Consider the following 27,659-nt stretch of genomic DNA (forward strand, 5'->3'; position numbering starts at 1 on the left):
ATAAAAACCTGAGCCTGGGCCCCTTGATATAAGTGTTCTAGCATAATAATTATTTGTATTTGGAACTCAAGCCTTCTAAAACCATAAAAAAGAGCGTCCCAATTAACTAAATCAAATGCTTTTTCAGCCTCAACCATTATTAAGACTGGTAGCTTGTTGTATATAGCTTGTGATAGTGGTCAAGAATGACTCTGGTTCTTAAAATTCTGTTAATACTGCGGCCTCCTGCTTAACTCTGCTTGACCAAGTGAGCAGTTTCCCAACCATTTGACTTTCTTCATACATGCTGGAACGTCCGTGAGCTAGTTAGTTCTTCAAGAATAAACATTTGTCTTAGCTCCTGCCTAGCTTTATCTAATACTTCCTTAGCTACAGAGCGCTGAATTGAGCCACTAATTATCTGCATTAAGGCAGTATCAACTGCCTGTTGTAGTTCAGCTACAAGTATCCTCCGAGCTTTAGTCTGTGAGACCGCACAAGCCAACATCTGTCCCCACTATGTGGCCTTAAAGCACCCCCAAACCGAAAATATAGCTGTGGTGCCCTTATTCTCCTACAAGAATCTTTTTATCCATCTTTTCATATCTTCCACTCATTGGAGATTCGAGAGGAGGAGACGATTCATCTGCCACCCGGACTTTTCTCTCCTTGTTGCCTACATTATAATTTCAATTATTACCAATGAATGATCTGAGAATTAATTTACTCCAATTTCTGGTCTTAAGCAATTAATGTATCGAGGGATAAGAAAGAAATCAATATGCTACACTAACTGAAATCAGCGAGAGTAACAACTAAATTGTGAAATATCTTGATGAGCCTTACGCCATGGGACTATTAAATGATAATCCTGTTTTATACAATCTAATACTTGTTTAGTCCTAGGCCTTAGTTGTTTTTTAGTTCATTTCAAGGTATCCTTTTTCAAGTCTTGAATAAAGTTACAATCCCCCCCTAGGATTGAAGGAATCACTATCCCTCTGACCAACTCATTAATCTTCATAAGGGCTTTAAGATCATCTTCTTTCGGGCATAATAGTTTACAAAATTAAAGAGCCTCCCATTGACCCAGACAGTAACCCAAATCCACCTCCCTTTTGGGTCTCTTAAAACCTGAGAGATGTCCCAATCGATCCCTTGCCCAAAATAGATAGGTCCCCCTACTGCTAATCCAGCAGAAGCAAAGAATATCTTCAAATAATATTTTTGGATAGAAAGTTTTGGTGTGTTTGTTTTTAAATGGGTTTTCTAAGGATATAAAATCTGGGGAGAAAAAAAAGTTAGCCCTCTAATCAAACCACAATATTTTGCTTGTTGGACAATCCATTTACATTAATCAAGATTATCCTTACTTTCAGATCCATTTCACCTCAAGGATAAAAACCAGTAACCAATCCATATGTTTTCATTATTGCTCATTCAAAATAAAACAAACACTATCCCGGATTTGATTTCCTTATCTACTTTTCAGTAGTAACTTCCTGAACTTCATCAATATTTGAAAACATATGAAATCTCCTTTGCACCAGGACTTGTACCTTAGATTGCTGAGCTATAGCCGCCTGAGCCCCCTGTGCCTTAAACAAGTACAGAAGTTTAACAAATTCCTTCCTACCTGAAGCTGCTGCTGCTGACATGTCAGAGAAAATGCGACAGCTAGGAACTTCGCGAGTTGGAAATTGTCTCTTTTGGATGGCCCTGGTCGATACCTGTTCTTTGACCCAAACATCTGCCAAGTTTACTAATATTGTTTGCAGCAACTTAGGGTTCGGATATGGCCGGGCTGGGACTCTATGTCCTCTCGTGATAGTAAGGTCTCCTGAGAGCTCTGGCAGCATATTGTCCTTAATAAATGTCTCAACGCATTGATGCACTTGTGATCCTTCGCAACCTTCTGGAACCCCAAACAGCCACAGGTTGGAGCATTATGAATGGTTTTTCAGCTCCTCCAGCTTACTTTTGAGTTAAGGTTTCTGTTTGTTATCTAAAGTAGCCTGGTGCTGCATTGTGTTCATCTGGTCTTCAAGCTGTGATATCTGAGACTTGGCCTTTTGCATTCTTTCCGCTTAGCTACCAACTGCCTCTTCAATTTTTGGCAAGCGATGATGTAATGCTGTTAGCTTGCTTTCTTGCGTTGCTTTAAGCTCACATATCTCATCCAAGATAAGATATAGCATGTTTTTTATGTCATATTAGATGACGCCCCCTTCTTCTGACGTCTGCTTTCCTGAGGGTTCTTCTGATGTTTCTCGAGCCTGATCTTGCTGTCTTACCTCTGGGATTTTACCTCGAATGGAGGATAAAGGCTGACCTCCCATTGAGAGCCCCTTCTGCTGTACTAGGGGTCAAGGAGGCCCCATTTCTTTTTCCAATTCAATCTTCGACGAAGTAGAAGCCTGAACGCCTTGTGACACCTTCACTTGCTTTTTACTGCTGGGCTATTGCTCTTGAACTTGAACTTGTGCAGACGATGAGGATATTTTAGATTTCATAAATAATGGGTATTCCTTTGTTTTCCCATAAAGCGAGCTATAGGAAACTTCCTTTGAGTCTTACCTCTCCTCAATATTCCCTGTTATCCCGCTGTCTTCGTTAGAAATTACAACTTTCCCAGCTGAGCCAGATTGAGCCTGGGGTGATCCCTCACAGTCTAATTTCTCAACTGATTTTTGTTGCCGAGGAGGTTCCAGCGTTTGATCATCCCCTTTACCCCGACTCTGTCCTCCACCACATCCTCTTCTGAGCTCGGATGGCTTGGTATTGGGCCTGACCATCGGCAAGATTTTTGCGCACGATCGCTTCTTGCTGCTGCTGAAGCTATCTTTATCTGCACTGCTTGAGATTTAGACTTAAGACCCACACTTGAGACAACAAGAGCCATTACCGTGGCAATCTTTAAATGCTTCCCCATCATGGTCAGGATCAAGAAGTCAAAACCGCAGTTTTCTTAATTAGAAAAATCGCTGCCCCAACACCAACTGAATATGCCAACTTATGTGCAGAGTTATATACTATTTTCTCAATAAGTCTCAGATGTCAACTTTAACAAAAAAAATAGAAAAGAAGGGGCTTGCCAAGTAGCAATCTCCACTTCAGAGTATGCCCCCACAGCTCCATAGCCCCTGTCAACAGTTAATAGTCCTTTAAAAATGTTTTACTTTTTCCTTCCATTTGCTTTTTCCTGCCAGTATTCCAAAAAGGATGACATTTGTATCCCCTAAGGGGGCCTCTAGGGCATCCCGGTAGCAGCAGCAGAAAAGAACTAACAGAATGTCTGGGGGGGGGGGGGGTGCCTGCATAGCCGACTCACCTCAAGCTGACAGTCTGTGAGGGTGTCTGTGAAGGAGCAGCATGGCCTCTTCCCTTACTTCGCTGCCCGACTTTGGGATTCAACAGAGAGCCCTCCACCACCACAGCACTCTCTTTTCCACAGACCCCTCCAGTCGGGGGATCGGGGGGGGGGGAGGCATTCAAGAGCAGAAAAAAAGGGCAGCAAAACTTCCCAGGCAGTACACTTTAACTGGGCTTTTGTCACTCGCCTTGGCATTTTCTCTGCGTTCTCGGCATCTCCTTACCTTGCTGCAGGCAGAATCAGCTTAGAGACAGGGGGAGGGGCAGTGCGGTCACCTGCGGCTACACGTGGTGGGATTCGCCAGTGCCGGCCATCTTCCCAGTAACTCTTTTTTTGTTGCTGCATTGGAGGTTACTTATTATCATAAAAAGGTGGTACCTTTAGGGGAAGTGTACCCTTGGACTTCCACAGCAATAGCGATGTAAAGAAACTCTTCTTCAGGTTATTTCAGTTTAGCAATAAATGCATTTATTTTGTTTATCATATTCAGATAATGTAATAACGATCCATAATCATATGGCACAGCATTTGTATTTGTCCAAAAATAGGATGCTCCTATAAAGGGACAGCCAGTTACGGTGAGTAAAGTGACTACAAAAGTACACTTGTGTTATATACAGAAATATATAAATGTGACTGATTGGGACAGTATGTTGTTCCAGATGGCACTCAAAACATGAGTGACAAAAAACACAAATAAATTTAAAAACCAGTCCACAAATGCTGTTGTCCACGTTTCAACCCACTTGGCACAATTATTTTGGTCAGGATTGTCATCAGTACACAATAAAGGTAGGAGACAGCAAGGAATTGGGGAAAAGAGACCCACAACCATAGATGTGTCAAATGCAACTTCAAAGGAAAGTCTCAGAGAACTGTATTAAATACGTGTGTCATAATTCCTTACAGGCACCGCTGACGCTTGTGTCCCATCTGAATACCCAAAAATAATTTCTGGTTCAGTAAGTATTTAAGCGCCCAACAGTTCAAGGAAAGGTTGCCTGCATGAGTATTAGCTTTTATCTGTATTCTCTGAGCCTAAACCATGTGCAGGAGACTTCGCCAAGAGAAGGAAAAGAGTCAAATTATATTCATCTCTTCGTAGGTAAATAACATAAATTACCTTGGTGGAAGGATGCAAAACAATTCTCCCACACTCAGGGAACAGTTTAGTAGGTGTCTCTATTTATAGACACCCAGAAAAAAACTTGCTTGTATTGTCCCAGTGTGCTCATTTTTCCCCATTCCAACCTTTCTTACTTGTAGGGGAGATATTGAAACTGAATAGCGCGCAGGCTGGGTCTGACTTCTTAGTGCAAGCAAGTACTTTGAGTTTCTTTAAAAAGCATGATTGCTTTTGTGCCAAGCTACCAGAAGGGATGGCACAGGTTAGTTTGGGGTTTGCTTGTTGTTTTACCCTGGCCAAAGTTGTGGTTTCTGCTTGAGTTGGGTTTCACCGCTCCTCACCCAGTAACCCAATTTCCAACAATCAGTATACAATGTACAAGAAACCTGTATAGTAAGAGTAATATTTCCCTTGCGTGGGAATGAGATTTTTGCCTGGTTTGTTGCAAATGTAGATATTCCCAATGAAAAAAATGCAGACAAGATTTTAATATTGGTGTGTTTAATATTTGTGAAATAAAGTCCAAAACATGTATTCTGCTTACAGGGATATGCACAATACTCTGTCCTTTTCTACGGCTATTACAACAATATTAGGACAGTTGGCTGGCTGCAGTTCCGGTTGCCCCTCTCCTACCTACTAGTGGGACTTGGAACCCTTGCTTATAGCTTCATGGTGGTAATCAGAACGTGAGTATTTAAAAGACATGTTAAATTTGAGAAAAAAGTTTGTTTTTTTAATATGGTGTGTGTACACAGAAGACAAGCCACATACGGGAGGAGGGGGGGGGGGTTGAAAGTAACTGCAGAAAGGTTGAATGATTGCCTGCAGGAAGTACCAGGATAGAACAGGACAGTCTCATATTTTCCCTGTGGAGTTGTCTTAAAAACAAGAAATAACTGCCTTCGAAAATATAAAAAAAAGAAAGAAAGAAAACGTACCTGCTGGTCACTGGTCACCAGCTGCCGCCTCTCCTCTGCACAGGAAGCACCCAGGCTCCCAGACTCTCCTAGCCAATCACAACACTGCCTTTCAGCAGCATTGTGATTGGTCTGAGCATCGTGGTTAGGTGCTCAGAGAGAGACTGGGAGGCTAGGCATGTTCTCCACCGAGGTTGTGCAATATAGCTGGTGGAGAACATGCAAAGTGCGCATGACTGTTTGTTCTGCCCAAGACGGCCGACTAAACTGTCATGCGCACTATAGAGTAGGCTCAACACTCCTCCCTCTGGCCACTGGGCATAGGATGTGTGCCACCTTGATAGCTTTACTATCACACCAATGACATTGAAACTTCCAGTTATAACATAAATGGCAATTGCATCTTACATATTGTCAAGGTCTTCCTATAAAATTATGTACCACTTATGAAGACCCTTGATCAAGAAGCAAAAAAAATCGCTTTTCTCGTTCTTTTCTAAATTCAACATACCTTTCAGCACTAAGGAACCATCTTTTTGATGGAGTTTTCTGGGCTAGTGTCTGCTGCTGTTGCCCTGATTGGCGGCTGTAATATCTAGCAAAAAGTGAGGATAAGTAGACCTGTCAAAGATTATTCTTAACGCAAAAGCCCAGCTATACTAAGCCCTGAACGTAGCTGTTTGCAGGAGAAGTTCGACAGACAAAGCCATAGTCAAGGTCTGAAGATGACCATGCAAAGCAGTCTTGTCTTATTTTCAGACTCGGAAGTCTGCAAACGGCCATCTGCAGAATTACTGTGGTATACAAAGACTATACTACACCATTGAGCATAGAGGAACGCTATACCAGTGGATTTGTTTAAGGCCAATACCCATTAATTGCGTGTATGCTGTAACACAGGCGTTTCACCCATGTGGGCAGCATCAAATATCATCCCGATTTACAAAAAGGGAGATCTGTGTAATCCTGGATGCTATAAACCGATCTCCCTTCTCGATTCCTTAGCAAAGATAGCTGGTCATATCATCTTGAATAGGCCACAGGATTGGGCAGAATCTTATGATATTTTGTCAGATCTGCAAAATGGAAAGCATGCTAATTCGAAAGTATACCAAGATCACAGAGGGAAACATCTATTTGGCCTTCGTTGTTTTGTCATCGGCTTTCGATTGTGTCATTCATGCTAAGCTGTGGGCAATTATAAGAGATTTAAGGGTGGAGGTATCCATTATCAACATTTTAAGAGAGTTTTATTCGGGATGTAGCGCTAGGGTTAGATTTGGCACCAGGGGAGAATGTACACAATGTTTTAATGAAGAGAGAGGGATAAGACAGGCCTGTGTTTTACTACCATTTCTTTTTCATTATATATAAACAGTATAGGGGCGTTGCTATCCATCCAATGTAAAGACCTTTCGCAAATTGGACATTGCCCTGCCCCAGCCCTCCGCTATGCGGATGATGCCGTTCTTATGTCTAGAACTCCTCTGGCCCTACAGAGCCTTCTTGCAAATGTTGTCGATTATAAGCAGGACTTATGTCTCCTAGTTAACCAATCTAAAATGCTCATCATGAAATGTGGGAGAAGAACAGCGATGTATTGAGACATAAAAATCAAGGGTACAGATATTGTTTTACAACTAACTTTTCATATTTGGGCATATTATTTCACAAAGAAGGCTCATGGACCCACATGAGTGGACATACTAACTGTAGGACATTGCAGGGGGTGGGAAATTAATTTATTAAAGTATCTTCTTGCCACGCCAAAGAGTTCCTCTGCATATGTCTGCCAATCGGGTGTGCCGTACGTTACAGATTTAATCATACTGCAGTCCAGTCTATTATGGTATAAAATTTGGACATCAGACTATACCGGCTTAAATCGTACCATTATCAGGGATTGACTCAAGAACAGCTCCACTTTATATTTATCCTGGTTGAAATATATCCAAAGTTTTTTTCCGTGATCTGGGGCATCCTTTTTATTATGTGAAGCCCGAATCCCTGGAAGCCATTAATAGAAAAGACTTGAAAAATGAATGTGTGGCACACCTTGATAATCTTAGAGTGACCACTGAAATATTAAAGCATAGCGTACAAAAAATCAAGCGCTCCATCCTAACTATGCAGGAAATGCAGCCTTATCTGAAATTTATATTAAACTCAAGGCATAGATTTATCCTCACCAGCTTCAGAATGATACTTGATCAGTTTTCCAGAAATGAATACTAATAAATTGTCCCTTGTGATACTCTGACGGCACAGAGTACCATGCATGTCGTTCTTTTCTGCAAATGTTACAGCAATTTGAGAAAAATGTATATTCTGCCCATTTTAAGACCGCTCAACTTCACACAATGCTACCCTGCTTATCTTTACCCTAAATCTGTGTCTACCATTAAGATATGATGTAGTATGTCAAGCTTCTTGTGGGCTGTATTTTATACTAGAAAGAACATTTTAAATTGCTCTTGACTATTACTGGGCATTGTTTTCAAAGATATTCTTTGTCTTATGAACTGTTTTTATTAGATTGTGTATTAAGATTTTATAATCTAGTTCACTGCATTTTTTATTATTTTATTTTGCAATCGAATAAAGTATTGAAACTGGACTATACTAAACTGCTAGCAGTAAAGTCTTACTGAAGAATACTCTCTAGAGACCCGTTCAAGGCCTGGGACAAAACTCTATCATCCATCTGGTAAAGGGATAACTGTCAATTCTGCTACTGTGCAGTTTATCCAGTCCTGTATATTCCAGCTTTAATAAATTCTTGAAACAAACCACTGGAGTGAGCTCCCTAAACACATTTTGGTCTTAGGGTTAGCGAGTTGCTAACGGAATGCAAGGCATGGTAACAAAAGCCCCCCGTCCTTTTTCACTCGGAACATTTACAAACGTACCGACATCTGCCATGATTTTCCTGAAAAGAAAAGGAGTACCACTGAAGGATTTTTGTAATTCTTCATTTTGCATAGAAGGACATGTATTCCATAGATTTAATTAGTAATGAATTATTACAATTGCTGAAACTAATTTTCCCCAGTCCCCTTCTGTTGGTTTATTTTAAACAGTTTGTGGTAGTTAGCAAATAAATGCTCCTTTTAATAATATTTTGGTTGGGACTTACAATCATTAATATTTAGAATAATGTATCACTTTTTGAGTTGCTGAATCGTTGCACCCACAGCACCTCCCTTAAAGCAAAGATTGTTCTCGGTGCTTCTTACCTAAGGCTGAGACAATATTACATTAAGACCTTTGTTTAATACTTATGAGGCCTCTAGACTCTGTCTAAACATCCTTTGCCCGAGCTGTGACTTTTTTTTTACATTGCTTACCAGTGCTTAGAATGTATAAAATGTTTTCATCTTCCTATTGACCTAAGGCAGTATTGCAGGAACTGAGGGCTAGCACCCCCACAGAGAAGTAGGAAAAGAAGACCAAGTGAGACAATGCCAACATTTAGGGATTCGAAATGAAACTGAAGAGAAGTTTAATGATACTAAGACCCTGAAAACGACCAAATCCCTTCCAATTCCTGTAATGTGTGTTCTTACTGAAACATCAACCAAGAGAAATTTGATCCAAATAAAATGAAAATGTACCTAAGTGAAGTGTTTAGACCTTGCAAAGCATATTCAGCTGACCATGAGACTCACAAAGCCTTTGAGCACCAAAAGATATTAGAATAGAATATTGGCTCTTGGGGAAATGTGCCATCCTGTGAGAATGAAGCAGTTCCAATCTGAGGTACCGAGTTAGTTTCAACGTCTCTTCTCACAGTATTCACACACGTAGAAACATTTGGTATCCTAAAAATGATGTGTAAGGTGAGCACTCTGATGTAGTAAAAGTTTCAGGGATAGTGAATATGCACATATGATAGGGTCTCTTTGATTACTGTTTAGTATAACCTTAGAGGGGTATATGAGAAACTTTGAGGCTGTAGTAAAATAGGTAACCAGATATGGACGTCTGGATCTGTATATCCGCGCCAGGACACTCTGGTAGTAACGGAGCGCGTTATAAAACAGCTAAAAATAAAATAAAAAATAAATAAAATATATAGGCTTGTACAACAATTTTTCCCGTTTGAAACAACACACTGACATGTCCCTAAATTGGCTTTTTTATCAGTTCCCTCCAGGAGAATCCACAAGATATTAAATTTTAAATATTTTAGTAAAAATTGTGCCAAAAAGCACAAAGGTTCAACTGTGGATATAAAAGACAAAGTCACAAGTTCAGGCGGACCGCGATAGATGATGTGCTGGATACAAGGACCCAGTTAGGCCTGCTGAACAAAGTACCTTAAATTCTGGGTTGCAGAGCATTGTGAGGATCCACTTCTAAGATGCATCATGCAGCTGAAGCGATGTGTCCTTCCTGAAATGCAGCAAGGCTATGGTGCGTGGTCTTAGGTCATCGTTGAGGATCCTGTCGACGACGGCTTGCGATGCGAAGTCCAGAGTCGAGGATGCTACACGCAGTTGGAGTGATATCCTGGTACCAGGGAGCTGCGAGGTTGTGACGCAGAGTACAGCGTTGTTGTTGAGGCTGCTATCGACAATGGATGTGAGGCCTACACCAAGGATGTGCAGTGCAGTGGTGGTACTGATGGGCTCCGATGCGTTACAGGTCTTTGAGACAGGTCCGCTCCATGCAGCAGCGGTGATGCATCTGTTCTGCTTGGAGTTGTGCTGTGCAGCAGAGGAGATGTGTCTGCTCCGCTTGATCCACAGAGGCTGGCAGAGCACCTCAGACCAACCTCCAAGGAACCGGGGATGGGTGGCACTACTTGGCTCACAGATGGCAGAGTCCAGGTGCTCGGTTCAAGGTTGTTGGAGCCTTCTGTCCATGAGGCTCAAGTCAGGAGTCCAGCCAACCCGGAGTAGTACATACACACATTAATGTACAATGGTTAAACGTATGTCTACTCAAAGGAGTCGACGTTTCAATCCCGTGCTCCAGTTACAAAGGGATCATCTTCAGGACTTAACAATTTAATTGCCTGGTTTAGATAATCTGTACGCCTACGCCGAGGGTGGGGGCGCAGGGCGTAAGGGATTGTTGTGCGCTATGGGCTTTAAAGCTCGTGTGGCTCGGTTCCTTAGAGCGCAGAGTTGATCACGCTGGTGCGTAGGCTCAATGCGGTTAAAGACTGTCGAGTTATCCGGGGTAGGACAGTCGTGGAGGCAACGTGGGCTGGATGACATCCTGTAGTGTAGTTCCTAGTTTCCCACTAGGCCCTGCGCATTGGAATAACATAAACAGTAGTATCGACGTGGAACTGCGGATATTCCAGGCCTCCACTGACTATGCTAAACTTAATTGGGTGTGTTACCAACTAGCTCAGAGGTCACTGGAAACTTTCTTCTCTGCATGGGAAGTGATCAGCTTCCTTGGCACAGACAAGAAGGGATTCAGCTTTCCAACAACCGTGCAACATGACAACTTTGCTCCTCAGATCAAGAGTCAATCTCTAGGGTCGTGTGAAACAATAGACATGTATTTCACTCAGTCAGTTTAGTGCAGTTTACTTTCACGAGATATAGAGAATAGAGAGACGGGCGTTTGTCAATAAAGGTTAACATTTATTGAACAGTCTTTCTTCTCATACAAGAGAAATGTATTGCCACAATTGCAAGACTTGTTATTATAAAAAGTACGTACAGTAAGATAAGGATTGCGTAATAGAACTGTAAAAGCATTGATATGGTTTCTTAGCCATACAATGGTTTAAAAGTAATAAAACATATATACAGTCATATATACATTAGGCTAAAATACTCTACTGGTGCTTCTAACTACGCCTACCCCAGTGTGCCTGACCTAAGCCTAACACGTGGAAGGGGAGTAAGTAAGTAGCTTTAAGTTAAGTTGGTTTTGCCAAGGTTTGCTTCAAGAATTCTCATCTAAGGGTTTAGTCAACACCATACCTCTGAATAGAATGATGGAAGTCTGGTATTTCCTTCAGGGGGCACTCGATATCCCAGTCACCCGCAAGGGTAGACCGGAAACGCTGGAGCTGGATTTCTCTGCAGGAGAAAGGCAGCGGCTCTCTTCTCAGCGCGTCGAGGAGGAGGAGGCGGGGGACAGCGTCCGCGGCAGCTGGAATCTGCTGGATGTCTTCGCAGAGGGACGGCTGTTCAGCTCCTAAGCGTACTGCACCATCGTTCGCGCTTTAGCAGCGATAATGGTATCAGTAGCTTCACCACCAAGGGGACAGCAGTTTGCAGCGACAGGGTGCTAGCTTCACCAACACGGGGTCTTGCAGACAGCTAACAACAGGCAACGAGCAACGAGCTATTGCTTAAGGCAACATTGGTAATATTTATACCTGACAGGTGCCGGGTTTGACGCAAGTTTGCTGGACATAAGACGTCAATTAAAGATGTCACTAGGAAGTGATAGTTATCAGTTGCTCATTAGAGTTCCATTACTAATCAAAACACAGCAAGCGGGGATTTCCAGGTTTGCTGAGTTTTTATCTTGTTGAAGAACTCGGAGTGTTAATCTAGGAATATCAGATAGTGACTCCTGCCCTGTCATTGCACTAATTGGTCGCAAAGGAAGTGGCAGAGAGCTATGCTGGAATGTGGCTCTGTTCGTGTGAGGCCAGAGATAACTTTTCTGAAAATCGCACTTGAACGGTTATGCCAATATAGGGAATAAATGGATTTATAGCCGAATAGGGGCATAAGGTCACAGTATCGATCAGGAGCCTAGATAAACACATAACACCCACTCCACGTATTCATGTCCATCAAATTACTAAAACTAGAGCAATAGGATGCATGTGTAACATTGCCCACCCCAAAATACATATATGCATTCGAAATAGGCGTATCTGTAATACGTGAAATTTAGGTACTGTACGTTTTTTGAAGCATAGAATCATTCAAAAAATTATTGCATATGAAATCAATGAACGATTATGCAAAAAGGATTACACATGAAGTATCTCTGACAGAAGAAGGGCGAGATAAATCATCACATATAAATGCATTGCAATAACATGTGCTAGAGGCTGATGTAATGTTGTTATGTCTCTAGATGTGTTTAAAAATAGAAGTTTTGAAGCTTCTGTTCTCTAAGAATAGTTTTTACGTTAAGCAAAGAATTGTTCGTGCCAAAAAAAATCAATATTAAAAATATCCAATTCAAAAAGAATTAATGCTTGAACGGGGAAATAGAGTTCCAACACTTTCTGCAGTTTTTGTTGATCAAAACTGAAGGCCGAATTCAGAGTTCATGAGAACGCTGTGAGTCGGAAAGCTTCTCAAAAGTTATTGTTTCTGTACGGGTGAGAACATCGTATCAGACAGGCTCTCAAAGAATTGGTCTACAAAATCAGGTGATAGTTCAACCAAATTAGATAGCGCTGTAACTTGGCAGGTGTGAGAATGATTGCTGTCATCGTAGTCAGGAGCAGCAATGCTCACAGAAGGTCGTACCTGGGTGATGTTGCTTTTGTCACTCGCTCCACTGTTACCACCTAGTCGTAGTACAGGAGTCTCAACGAATGCTGTCATCAGGATTGGTAGCCGCTGGGGACAACACAATGCGTGAGCCGTTATTGGACTGAGCAAAGTATCGACGTCCGTTGGTACTGCTGATGGAAGTGAAAGACAGATGTCCAACACGCATTCATCGCCGCATAGCATACATCTTAGTACCGGTAAGATACAGTTCTGCCATATAGGTCTGAATGAAAGGAACCAGGTCATGTTTAGATCTCTCAGCCTGGCCAATCCAAGGACGTTAGTTATCCTGTCCCGGTAGCGCATTGCTAGGATTGTCTCTTCCATTCCCATGGGAGCTATGTCTGAGTTTCGGCTTGCCATAACGAAGCAGGAGGGTCAAAAATAAAATCCCTGCGACGAGTCCCAAAAATAATGGTATGCCGCCAAAAACAGAGTGTACAAAATTAGGAACGATTCCCAAAATTGCCTGGAAGGGTGTTAGAAGTCCCGTAAAGACTGTCTTAAATATGCCTGGGATGCTTGTGGCACTAGACATGTTAAGGAGTTGCTGAACATTTCTACGAAATGCACGGGGCAATTTGTTGATAAAAGGTCATGAACTTCAGTAGCTGTCCTTGCAACTAGAAGATCATACGTCTCTTTTGATGACGTTATAGGCACTGTTGTCTGTAAAAGTACAGATTTCATTTTGCTTAATGTATCAATTCGTATAGAATAGAGATTCAGACGAGGCCAGATGGGAGTCACTGTGTATGCAGGCCCACTCGGAAACAATGCTTGCATACAGCATTTGACCATGGATGTTACACTCACTAGATAACTTTTCCCTGGCACAAGGCCACAACATCTGTGATCCGTTCTAAGAATGTAACTCCCGTTTGAAAGTTGCATAAAGAAGGGCTCTATCTGAGTTGCAGGTGTGACTAGCTGGTGGCATGAAAGGTTGTTAGAATTTCCATCACATGCTCCGTGTAAATTAATACCCTGACACAAAAGTATACCGCTTAGTGAATGTTTACAATTTTCACCACTAAGAAATACATTTTTGTCGCTGTCACTATAGCAAGAATGAGTGTATGGTAATTTCCATTCAGATTTTACATATCCTTTACCCAATTGTTCATACTGGCCAGCAGGTATGTACTCAAGGCACTTTTTAAATCAGAAAGTTGTTATCGGAATTGGGATAATTCCGTGTATTATCCATTCAATGACAGGACTCTCTGACATTGTCAATGGTAATCTCTCGAGTTTTTCGATGCTCAGGATTGTATAGTCTGCTCCTTTCTGTGCCAAACTGATCTGTTTATCAGTAAGGTTAAAACTGGAAAATAATGACGTTGTGTTGATTAAACGCCAAGGCACATAGCCTGAACGAAGATTTTGCAGCGTCCAGCCTAATTCTATAATAGAGCGCAATTGCGACTGGCCATGTTGTAACATTAGCAAGTCTCTGTCTATCACATCAAAGGCAGAGGATACAATATTGTCCAATGAATATATTCTGGAAGACAGAGTCATTAACCCATTGTCTACTACAGAAAGTGATTTCTCCAAATTAATACAATCAATTTCTCGTATTTTCTCAGCAGTTTCAATTTGTTTGACTTTCCAAGCCTCGTTGTAAGCAGCATAGATACTGGTCGCTATGAAACGCTTTTGACGCTGTTTGCGTGGTCCAAGAATGAAATCGCGCAAATCAGCACCATCTTTTAGTAAAGACAAGTGTTGCTTAATTTCAGCCAGTGTGGATGATGTTAGCCATTCAAGGCAGAGCTTCCCTACACTGTATGTTGTTATAATCCCTGGATGTTGTCTCTGGGAATATCTCGGGTCTAATCTGGTCATTTTTAACCCCTGTGTTTTATTCAGGAATCTATCTTGACAGCTGTTTGTGTCTGTAGGCCAGATTAACCACTTTTTCCAATCAGGATTTGTTCTGTTGAAATGTAGAATTTGTGACACGTCTAACTCAATATCTGCAGTTGAATTTTCAGGTATTGGCTTTGGAATAGACGGTGTTTTAAGGTCTTTGATCTTAGCTAGGCCAAGACAAGATGTTTGGTGTATTGTGTCATTTAAAAACAACATTTGTTCTGGTATCATGCAGGTTCTAAATAGTGCTTCTATGCCTTGCACCTGCCAATCTTTTGTACCCCAAATTGTTTTCGTTTCAATATTATTTTTCCAATAATCAAAACCAAATGTCATCATTTTGTCATAAAATGCTTCTGAATATATCAATTTAGAATTTGTCAGCATTGTTTTCATTCCTGTTTTATCTAACAGTTTGTAATAAAACGTTTCTGCATTACTGGTGTTAAACCCTGAGAAGTATTTGAATTTCTCAAAAAATGCTTTAGAACTGCTTTTAGGTGGTGTAGCACAATGTTCCCATTGATTATACATAAAAACGTTTCTAGGCTGTGCAGATTTATGCAGGTAATGATCCCCATAGTGTGTGTAACAGAATAACTGCTCATAACTAGATGAACCTTGTAAATAATCATGATCTGTGAATCTAGCTGACATTACTAAATCAGACATCATGTCATTAATACTGTTAAAGTCCCAATCATCAGAGAATGTACTAGGTGTCACAAAGTCACTTAAGGAAACCTTTAGTTGTTGAGGATAATTCCGGATTTCGACCGGACCATAGATCTCATAGTCTGTTTTCTCCCATACTACCCCACCAGGTATTGGAATTGCTGTGACATTTACTGTTGACAGTTCTCTTTTCTTCACGTGGGATGATCTGTGTGGTTTCAGGACTAGGTTGATGTTCTGACTTGCTGTCCATTCAATTGTAATAAACTTTCCTAAAATTAAAACTAAAATTAGGCATAGTAGGAGTATGAATACCCCTGAAATAATCCAATGCTCAATCAACGGTGAATCCAGATATAATTCTTTGATTTGTTGAAGGAGTCCTGTTGTATTTTCTTTCGAATACTTTTTTGTTTCTGGCATCACTTCGGGGTCGTATTGATCTTCAGAGAAGTTGTCGAAGTTGATGAAATAACCAGAGGCAGTTCTGTCAATTGATGGGATTGTTTTTTCAATCTGTCTCTCGGTAGCACTTTCTGATGCCACATCATTGTAGACTGGTGTTGTTTCTTGACGAACTGTTTCAATCTGTGTTTCAAGAGGCACGAGTTCCATGGCATTATGGCATAGTCCTTCATTGTGCACTGCAGGCTGATCGAATGTGATGAGTCTTTCAGTTTGAACCTCTTGGATTGTTGCAAGTTTGGGTATTCTGTTGTTTCTTGGGAGTCCACTGGGCCTACTGTTGATTATAGGCCACATGCTTGTGGTTTTACCAGGTCGATGGACACGACTCTGTTCTCCTTTTTACCAGCAAGAGGCGGTAGCACAACTGATCTTGTTCCGGTGACTGCCAAGACAGGTATTGCTTTTCTATAAGAAGGCCCAAATTCCTTCTTAACCGCGATCTTTTCTCTGACTAGATCCCCAATCTTTGGAATCCAGACAGGCCTTGCTGGGGCTGTTGCTGGTGGTGCCTCGTCAGTGGTAGTTGGCTGTTGCTTTAACTTTATGTTGCTTAAGGATTTTCTTGTTTCATTCAGTTCCTGTAAAACAGCCAAACGATCCTTTACATCAAAGTGCGTTGTTTCTTCTTGTACCACTGACATCTGACTATCGAGGTCCTGAATACGCATTCTAATTCCGAACAATAGTTCGTATGGGCTGAAACCTTTTAGAGAATTTCTTGCCATGTTATTAAGACTAGTCTGCACACTTATAATTGTTTGACCCACCCAGACCTTGAACCTAATACCTTCGCTGTTATAGATTGCTTTATGTCACGGTTTTTTCTTTCTACCACACTATTCCCTTCGGGGTGCGACGGACAAGAATACCGCAACCCAATTCCCATGCTAGCCATGGCCTCCTTATAAGCTCGAGAGCTGAAAGCAGGACCCTGATCAGAATGGAACGTGGTAATTGCGTATGTGCCGATAAAGACTCGCAAATCTTTTATAACCGTTCTAGCGTCAGCCGAGCGCTGGAGGCCTCATTATTTAAGTGCTTTTAGTCTTAATGGTGTACACTGGGACGCGCTTCTCTTCTTTGATTGCGCAGATAGACCACCTTATGCTGTCTAGCAGGGATCCTGAAACTACACTGGCCTGTTCATTACTGCGATCTCTGTTGCAGTTTTCACAATTTTGAGCAAAACATTGAATATCTATGCTCATTCCTGGCCACCAGTACTCTGATTGTAATTCTTTCAGAGAGGCTTTTATTGTTTGGTGTCTCAGACCCAACCCCATGTGTGCTTCCAGTAAGAGGAAGCCCCTCCTGCTCCTGTTTGGAATTACTCTGTCCCCCACTCCAGGGATTCGAGCAAAAGGAATGGAGTTTGCATCGATTATGTATGCATAATTGAGTGGATAGTTTACGGGTAGTGTTGCACAGTCGCCTTTTACGGTCGTTTTTACTGCCAGCATGGTTTCCCCGTCTATGTATTTATCTGTACGCTTTTTTGTGGCTACGGAAGCCGGTTTAGTTGCTTCCGCTGTGGCTGTATTAGCCAATGAATTCCCTGCAACGTGAACGCCATCACGTTGAAGACTCTGTGCGTGAATCACGTGAGTCTTTTGTAGTTCTTTGTGTAAAAGAGCTACCTGTTTCCAGAGCAATTTATGCTTTATTGTGGCACCTGTGTCATCTTTGTAGTCGTTTTCGATCCAACTCTGCAGCTTATTGTTGTAAGAGTTGACGCAAAAATGAGAATCGCACACTATAAGTGTCGGGAATTCACGTTCTGCATTTTCGAGCGCCATCTTTAAAGATCTGATTTCAGTTCTCTGAACCGAACAGTTTCTTACAGATTCAGTTTTTGTTACTTTCGATCTGAATTTACAGCACAGCCAACGACCTTTAATGATCGCACATGCTGCCTCGTAGGATTTTCTCTCTACGTTGAAATGCTGTACAAAGCTATCTGTATAGATTATACAGGCGTATTGTGGGAGAGGCAGAATTTCGATTGGCAGAGGATATTCTTCTTCATATTCTAAATCATTCAGTTCTTCAAATTGCGGGGCGAAATAGTATTTCACATCTTCCGCTGCTAGAGAATCTATGCACTGTATCCATTTCGGATCCAGTGACACTGTAGGCAGGTTTACTGGGCTGAATAGCGCTTCGAAGGCGGATTCCGCTGTAAGGATAATAATCCGTTTGCCATGTGCTAGTTCTCGTTCATTTGCTAATGCGATTTGCACTGCTTTCACAGTTTTTTCTGTGTGACTGAATGTTTTTTCTACTTGTGTGTACAAGTGTGATTTAATTGAAATTGGTACCTTTTCTCCCTCATTAGAGGTTAGGTATGTGAATCCGCATCTTCCTGGGAGGACTCGGATTACAAGATCACGTGTGTTGTCACGTGTATCTAATTTTGTTTTTGCTAACATGTCTGTTTGCAGTGATCTCAAAATTTCTGTGTGTTTTTGAGTCCAATTGATTTGTTTAAAATCAGGTTTAATTAGTTCGTAGAGAGGTTTAACCCTCTCTGCGTAATTTAGAATGTAAGTTCTTCCGAAATTCAGAAAACCTAGAATGGATTGTAAATTCTTCAGCGTTTTTGGAGCTTGGAGTACAGCGCACTTCTCTAAGAAGTTGTCCGCTAGGCTTTTCCCTTCACTTGATAATTCGTACCCTAAAAATAGTACTGTCAGATGGGCAATTCGAGACTTTTTAAAGTTGAATTTGTAACCCTCTGCCGCGAACCCAAGTATGATGGTGTTCACTCTTTTCAAGTGAGTATCCAAGTCGTCGTCTGTGAGATAAATATCATCTACGTAAGATAATGCCTCATCATCATAGATTTGTAGTAACTCTGTTACCCTAGCTGATAATAGTCCTGGGCTGTTCTTGAACCCCTGTGGGAGTCGACAGAATTTTTTCTGCGACCCAAATGCAGAGAAAGCGGTCAAATATCTGCTTTCTGGTGCAATGTTTTGACAAAAGAAACCATTAGATATGTCTAATGACGTTTTATATTTTTTCCTAACTATGTTATTCATTAGGGCTGCACTATGCGAGTTTTGTACTGCAAAAGTTTTACAACACGAGTTAAGGTGTCTGTAGTCCAAAACTAGACGATATGAATTGTCTGGCTTGGAGACAGGAAACAAAGGATTGTTCATTTGAGAGGTGCATGTTTCAATCACCCCCTGGTATTCAAGTTGATCTAAAATCTCCCTGACTTGTTTTTTAGCTTCTTTCTTTATGGGATACTGCCGTTGGGCAGTTGGTTCACTTTTTAATTGGATTTTGTGAGGAGGTGAATCCTCATCCCATTCTGCATGACTTTTATATAATGCAGGTGCCTGGGCTACTGCCCATTTCCTTGCATGTGTATATTTTTTGTGAATCGGAATGTGATTCGAGAAGGCAGGCATAATCACTTCTTCGCCACGAGGGCACTCCCTGACAAACTCTGGGGGCCAATCTTTTTCAGCTAACAGAATATCATAGCCTTTTGAGAGCTTATCCCAAAATAGACCCTTTAAATTTCCTAGTCTTATCACCCTCCATACGCAATGTTATTTCGTATATTTTATGGGGCTCGCTAAGTCTGGTGTCGGCAGTTTCAACCTGAATGTATTCATTCGTGTCCACTGTCTCCAGATGACTCATCAAGATCTTGCGCGCTATACTGATTTCTGCTGCACTGTCCAACATTGTCAATGCCCACTCCCCGTTTTTCAACTGTGTCCTCAGTATTCTCGGCATGGTTGATTACTCTAATACTGGCTACCTTCTTTTTTTGAAATTGAGATTTCTTATTTTGAGCAGGTTCCTTGTCTTTGGACTTGGTGTGCTCTCCTGGGTCTGACCGTCCTCTTCTTTCCGAATTCTGTGGAAAAGATCGAGAGGGACGTGTATCAATACTTTGATATCTATCAGGTTTTTTCAGATTATCCCTATTTCTAAGGTTATATCTTTTCTCAGAGGGCTCCCTCTGGGGAGACTGGCGTTCTCGAGTCGGAGTTCTTTCCCTCCGTCGAGGAGACCTTCCTCTGGACTGGAAAACTTTTTCCTTGGGAGTGGATTGTTTATTTCCATCCCAGCTCTTTTTAGGAGTGTTTAAATTATTTTTAATAAATAATTTTTCAGGATTTTCGAGCAGTTGGGGCTTTACCGGTTTCCCACCCAAGCTGTCTCTACCTAATTCTTCATAGCATTTTTCTATGATTTTTGCAAGCTCAACAGGATCTTTTATATCTGTTTCCTTCAACTTCTGGCGGATCGCCACAGATGCTGCTTCTCCTTTAATGTTGGCTAATAATATAGCCGAGACCTGCTTGAAGTCTTTCAGTAATTTCATACCTAGATTTAAAGTGGGCTCTGGACCGAATTCATTTTGAATCTGTTTTAGCACTTCTGGTACTACCGCCATAGACGGAACACCGTGTGTTTTTGTGTAAATGGAAGCAAAGACTGTACCCCAAGTGTCGCAGTCCTCCACGTGTGGTGCGATTCCCATAGGAAGGCAGATGGTCAAGATTCTGTGTTTCTCAATAGGGGTAGTATCAGGAAATACTGCCTCTATTTGAGTGATTTTCTGTGCTAACCAGAAAGGAATTTGTTCCCGTTTTACGGGTGTTTTACCAAGACATGACTGTATGTTCTGTGGTGTAATTTTATTTGTGTTCCCCTGATGAGGGGTCAGCTGTGGTGTATTAACAGCTGGTTGGACTGTTGCTGTCCGCATTACATATTGGACTAATTGCCTATGTATTTTAATTAGTGTTTTGAGCTGTACTAACAGCTCTTCTTTAGACATTTTTACAATGTCAGGATGTGGTGTGTAGCTGGCTAGAACCGGCCACGTGGCTCCTGGTCTACCTAGAGGACCGAGCCTAGTTATGTGATCATTGTGTTTTAGGGCGCCATTAAACCAGAGCAGGTGCTCTTGAAATTTAAGTGGAATTTCAATCTCCTCGAAAGGAGCGTACTCTTCCGGAGGTTTCTCTATTTTGTAAAAGTGAAACTCTTTTGTTATAGCGTTTACCGCTGGAAAGTTTATCCATGAATAGAATACCTCTGTCTGCCGATACTCGTGAGCCTCTATCACGAAAATTACTGTACCACCTTGTGGTGTCAGTCCGTTCTCTATAAGTTTTAAAGTTATGGATTTTCTTAAATGTGCCCGGTTGATTATTGCACCCGGTACCATATCGTCGGAATCCTGCTGAGTTGCATTTACTGCGGCCCCAGTGGTTCCATTATTTTCTGGCATTTGTAAAAATGCAAGGTTTGCAGAGTAGGTCTCCAAGGAGACAAAGATTAGGTGCACAATATTTTGGAACACTGTATCCTTCAACGTTGAATAAACCGGAGCTTTACATAGGAATCTCTTCCTACTAAGGTCGGGCGGATTTTAACCTTTCACCCACTCCAGACGCATATTGGAGTATTTACGGGAGAAAGGGGTCTGTGTGAAATATGCACGACTGAGTTACTCTAACGTCTTGCGTTAGTTTATCGCCTTACCAAACGTTGGACGCCATGTAGTGTAGTTCCTAGTTTCCCACTAGGCCCTGCGCATTGGAATAACATAAACAGTAGTATCGACGTGGAACTGCGGATATTCCAGGCCTCCACTGACTATGCTAAACATAATTGGGTGTGTTACCAACTAGCTCAGAGGTCACTGGAAACTTTCTTCTCTGCATGGGAAGTGATCAGCTTCCTTGGCACAGACAAGAAGGGATTCAGCTTTCCAACAACCGTGCAACATGACAACTTTGCTCCTCAGATCAAGAGTCAATCTCTAGGGTCGTGTGAAACAATAGACATGTATTTCACTCAGTCAGTTTAGTGCAGTTTACTTTCACGAGATATAGAGAATAGAGAGACGGGCGTTTGTCAATAAAGGTTAACATTTATTGAACAGTCTTTCTTCTCATACAAGAGAAATGTATTGCCACAATTGCAAGACTTGTTATTATAAAAAGTACGTACAGTAAGATAAGGATTGCGAAATAGAACTGTAAAAGCATTGATATGGTTTCTTAGCCATACAATGGTTTAAAAGTAATAAAACATATATACAGTCATATATACATTAGGCTAAAATACTCAACTGGTGCTTCTAACTACGCCTACCCCAGTGTGCCTGACCTAAGCCTAACACGTGGAAGGGGAGTAAGTAAGTAGCTTTAAGTTAAGTTGGTTTTGCCAAGGTTTGCTTCAAGAATTCTCATCTAAGGGTTTAGTCAACACCATACCTCTGAATAGAATGATGGAAGTCTGGTATTTCCTTCAGGGGGCACTCGATATCCCAGTCACCCGCAAGGGTAGACCGGAAACGCTGGAGCTGGATTTCTCTGCAGGAGAAAGGCAGCGGCTCTCTTCTCAGCGCGTCGAGGAGGAGGAGGCGGGGGACAGCGTCCGCGGCAGCTGGAATCTGCTGGATGTCTTCGCAGAGGGACGGCTGTTCAGCTCCTAAGCGTACTGCACCATCGTTCGCGCTTTAGCAGCGATAATGGTATCAGTAGCTTCACCACCAAGGGGACAGCAGTTTGCAGCGACAGGGTGCTAGCTTTACCAACACGGGTCTTGCAGACAGCTAACAACAGGCAACGAGCCACGAGCTATTGCTTAAGGCAACGTTGGTAATATTTATACCTGACAGGTGCCGGGTTTGACGCAAGTTTGCTGGACATAAGACGTCAATTAAAGATGTCACTAGGAAGTGATAGTTATCAGTTGCTCATTAGAGTTCCATTACTAATCAAAACACAGCAAGCGGGGATTTCCAGGTTTGCTGAGTTTTTATCTTGTTGAAGAACTCGGAGTGTTAATCTAGGAATATCAGATAGTGACTCCTGCCCTGTCATTGCACTAATTGGTCGCACAGGAAGTGGCAGAGAGCTATGCTGGAATGTGGCTCTGTTCGTGTGAGGCCAGAGATGACTTTTCTGAAAATCGCACTTGAACGGTTATGCCAATATAGGGAATAAATGGATTTATAGCCGAATAGGGGCATAAGGTCGCAGTATCGATCAGGAGCCTAGATAAACACATAACAATCAGTTGTTAAGCGGTCAATGATTTCAAGGATCCACAATATTTAGACCGATGTCTAGATTCAATCGGACCACAATGCGGGTCCGCGGAAGCGCTTGATGTGGAGCCTGGTCCACATCACCACATCAAGCGTGTCAGTGTGTGGCTCGGTTCCTTAGAGCGCAGAGTTGATCATGCTGGTGCGTAGGCTCAATGCGGTTAAAGACTGCTGAGTTATCCGGGGTAGGACAGTCGTGGAGGACAGACTGATTTGCATATAGCCAGGTTCTGAGCTGGGATGGTGCAGTGAGATAAATAACGGTGATGGATCAAGCCCTGATCTTTGGACTGGGTAAGAGTGGTCTGCTCTGTTCATGACCATCCCCTTTTCTGAATTGTTTTTGGCCACTATAGGTGTGGCAGGGTATACTCAGACATGAGTCCCGTTCTCACTGCACCATCAGGATTCAAGCAAGCCGGGCCGAAGACGGCTGAAATGCCAGAAACCGGTCCCCGGTAGCTTGTCTCCTTTCTGGTGAAGAATTGGCTTGGTAGTTTAGTCTGCCCTGTTCCCATGATGCACTGGGCCAGGGACAGACTGATTTGAATATAGCCAGGTTCTGAGCTGGGATGGTGCAGTGAGATAAATAACGGTGATGGATCAAGCCCTGATCTTTGGACTGGGTAAGAGTGGTCTGCTTAATTCAGACACTCTGTTCATCACCACCCCCTTTTCTGAATCGTTTTTGGCCACTATAGGTGTGGCAGGGTATACTCAGACATGAGTCCCTTTCTCACTGCACCATCAGGATTCAAGCAAGCTGGGCCGAAGACGGCTGAAATGCCAGAAACCGGTCCCCGGTAGCTTGTCTCCTTTCTGGTGAAGAATTGGCTTGGTAGTTTAGTCTGCCCTGTTCCCATGATGCACTGGGCCAGGGACAGACTGATTTGCATATAGCCAGGTTCTGAGCTGGGATGGTGCAGTGAGATAAATAACGGTGATGGATCAAGCCCTGATCTTTGGACTGGGTAAGAGTGGTCTGCTTAATTCAGACACTCTGTTCATCACCACCCCCTTTTCTGAATCGTTTTTGGCCACCATAGGTGTGGCAGGGTATACTCAGACATGAGTCCCTTTCTCACTGCACCACCAGGATTCAAGCAAGCCGGGCCGAAGACGGCTGAAATGCCAGAAACCGGTCCCCGGTAGCTTGTCTCCTTTCTGGTGAAGAATTGGCTTGGTAGTTTAGTCTGCCCTGTTCCCATGATGCACTGGGCCAGGGACAGACTGATTTGCATATAGCCAGGTTCTGAGCTGGGATGGTGCAGTGAGATAAATAACGGTGATGGATCAAGCCCTGATATTTGGACTGGGTAAGAGTGGTCTGCTTAATTCAGACACTCTGTTCATCACCACCCCCTTTTCTGAATCGTTTTTGGCCACCATAGGTGTGGCAGGGTATACTCAGACATGAGTCCCTTTCTCACTGCACCACCAGGATTCAAGCAAGCCGGGCCGAAGACGGCTGAAATGCCAGAAACCGGTCCCCGGTAGCTTGTCTCCTTTCTGGTGAAGAATTGGCTTGGTAGTTTAGTCTGCCCTGTTCCCATGATGCACTGGGCCAGGGACAGACTGATTTGCATATAGCCAGGTTCTGAGCTGGGATGGTGCAGTGAGATAAATAACGGTGATGGATCAAGCCCTGATATTTGGACTGGGTAAGAGTGGTCTGCTTAATTCAGACACTCTGTTCATCACCACCCCCTTTTCTGAATTGTTTTTGGCCACTATAGGTGTGGCAGGGTATACTCAGACATAAGTTCCTTTCTCACTGCACCATCAGGATTCAAGCAAGCCGGGCCGAAGACGGCTGAAATGCCAGAAACCGGTCCCCAGTAGCTTGTCTCCTTTCTGGTGAAGAATTGGCATGGTAGTTTAGTCTGCCCTGTTCCCGTGATGCATTGGGCCAGGGACAGACTGATTTGCATATAGCCAGGTTCTGAGCTGGGATGGTGCAGTGAGATAAATAACGGTGATGGATCAAGCCCTGATCTTTGGACTGGGTAAGAGTGGTCTGCTTAATTCAGACACTCTGTTCATCACCACCCCCTTTTCTGAATCGTTTTTGGCCACTATAGGTGTGGCAGGGTATATTCAGACATGAGTCCCTTTCTCACTGCACCATCAGGGTTCAAGCAAGCCGGACCGAAGACGGCTGAAATGCTAGAAACCGGTCCCCGGTAGCTTGTCTCCTTTCTGGCGAAGAATTGGCTTGGTAGTTTAGTCTGCCCTGTTCCCATGATGCACTGGGCCAGGGACAGACTGATTTGCATATAGCCAGGTTCTGAGCTGGGATGGTGCAGTGAGATAAATAACGGTGATGGATCAAGCCCTGATCTTTGGACTGGGTAAGAGTGGTCTGCTTAATTCAGACACTCTGTTCATCACCACCCCCTTTTCTGAATCGTTTTTGGCCAATATAGGTGTGGCAGGGTAAACTCAGACATGAGTCCCTTTCTCACTGCACCATCAGGATTCAAGCAAGCTGGGCCGAAGACGGCTGAAATGCCAGAAAATGGTCCCCGGTAGCTTGTCTCCTTTCTGGTGAAGAATTGGCTTGGTAGTTTAGTCTGCCCTGTTCCCATGATGCACTGGGCCAGGGACAGACTGATTTGCATATAGCCAGGTTCTAAGCTGGGATGGTGCAGTGAGATAAATAACGGTGATGGATCAAGCCCTGATCTTTGGACTTGGTAAGAGTGGTCTGCTTAATTCAGACACTCTGTTCATCACCACCCCCTTTTCTGAATAGTTTTTGGCCACTATAGGTGTGGCAGGGTATACTCAGACATGAGTCCCTTTCTCACTGCACCATCAGGATTCAAGCAAGCCGGGCCGAAGACGGCTGAAATGCCAGAAACCGGTCCCCGGTAGCTTGTCTCCTTTATGGTGAAGAATTGGTTGGTAGTTTAGTCTGCCCTGTTCCCATGATGCACTGGGCCAGGGACAGACTGATTTGCATATAGCCAGGTTCTAAGCTGGGATGGTGCAGTGAGATAAATAACGGTGATGGATCAAGCCCTGATCTTTGGACTGGGTAAGAGTGGTCTGCTTAATTCGGACACTCTGTTCATCACCACCCCCTTTTCTGAATCGTTTTTGGCCACTATAGGTGTGGCAGGGTATACTCAGACATGAGTTCCTTTCTCACTGCACCATCAGGATTCAAGCAAGCCGGGCCGAAGACGGCTGAAATGCCAGAAACTGGTCCCCGGTAGCTTGTCTTCTTTCTGGTGAGGAATTGGCTTGGTAGTTTAGTCTGCCCTGTTCCCATGATGCACTGGGCCAGGGACAGACTGATTTGCATATAGCCAGGTTCTGAGCTGGGATGGTGCAGTGAGATAAATAACGGTGATGGATCTAGCCCTGATCTTTGGACTGGGTAAGAGTGGTCTGCTTAATTCAGACACTCTGTTCATCACCACCCCCTTTTCTGAATCCCCTTTGTAACTAGAGCACGGGATCGAAACGTCGACACCTTTGAGTAGACATACGTTTAACCATTGTACATTAATGTGTGTATGTACTACTCCGGGAAACACTGATAACATTGATTCTAAACAGTGCCCTGATTGCTCACTTCCTTTGCCTGAAGTACCTTTTCTTTTTACTACCTTTCATTCTATTTTTCACTAACCTTTTCAGTACGGTACAGGACTGTGCCTTACTGCAATGAAATGTTTTGTTGCTAAATGTATCTGAACTTTCAATACTTAATCTGATTAATAAATTCCCTGTCCGTCTGGACATGGAAAGACTATATAGCAGCCTATTTTGGTCTACGTAATATCATTGTATGATTTTGCTTAAGCTTAGGACCTGTGTTTTCCTTAACTTAAGCAATCCCACTAACAGCATTTAATTTACAGGCCCTGGGCACAGGTAGTGTCACTTTACCAGGTACCTAGACATAAATGAAATATTTCAATTTAGTATAAGCCAATATCAGTATGTTTTACGGAGTGAGCATGTGCACCTTAGCACTGTTTAGCAGTGGTAAAGTATGCAGAGTCCTAAGGCTAAGATCAGTAATAATAAGGGAAGGACAGTAAAAAGTTTGGAGGGACACCCCTCTAACACGGAGAGGTCTAACTCGTGTCTCCTCAGTGGAGAGAGCTACCCAATGTCCTTGGAGTTCTCATCACTAAGCGTAAAACTCTCAGGGACCATCAGCATTTGTGTGTCCCACCCAAAGGTCCATTCCCGGTAGGGAAATGAACCACCCAACAGTTTGGGATTCTCCTTCCTCATCTACACCAATCATCTAAGGGGACTGTGGTCTATCTGAACCAGGATTTGATTCCCAAATTGGTATGGTCTCAGCTTCATCAGTGCCCAGGAAAGGCATCTTTCTTGACAGCACTCCACCTCTGTTCCTGGGAAAGTAAAATCCTGCTGATGAAGGCTACAGGCTGGTCTAGGACCTCCTCATTTAACTGGGAGATTACTGCCCCTATGTCATGCTCTGATGCATCAGCTTGCACAATAAATTACTCGGAAAAGTCAGGGGCCTTAAATCTAGGGGCTGTACACATGGTCTGCTTGAGGAATTCAAAGGTTTTATGACATGCCTCTGTCCAGATCCCCTTGCTTGGCTGCTTCATCAAAGTCAGCTCAGTCAAAGAGGCAACATGGATGCCATATCCCTTGA

At 42.9% G+C, this 27,659-nt stretch overlaps 1 protein-coding gene across 1 annotated transcript in view; it reads left to right on the top strand.

The window, feature by feature from the left end:
* Positions 1-27,659, top strand: part of LOC147727211 (transmembrane channel-like protein 1) — a 371,185-nt gene that overhangs the window by 173,147 nt on the left and 170,379 nt on the right. The window contains exon 9 of the mRNA XM_086963587.1: positions 5,025-5,167. Coding sequence (XP_086819713.1) covers positions 5,025-5,167 — 143 coding nt within the window. The remainder of the gene's footprint in view (positions 1-5,024; positions 5,168-27,659) is intronic.

This window comes from Lissotriton vulgaris, chromosome 3_1, assembly GCF_964263255.1.
Source record: "Lissotriton vulgaris chromosome 3_1, aLisVul1.2, whole genome shotgun sequence".
NCBI classification, from domain to species: domain Eukaryota; kingdom Metazoa; phylum Chordata; class Amphibia; order Caudata; family Salamandridae; genus Lissotriton; species Lissotriton vulgaris.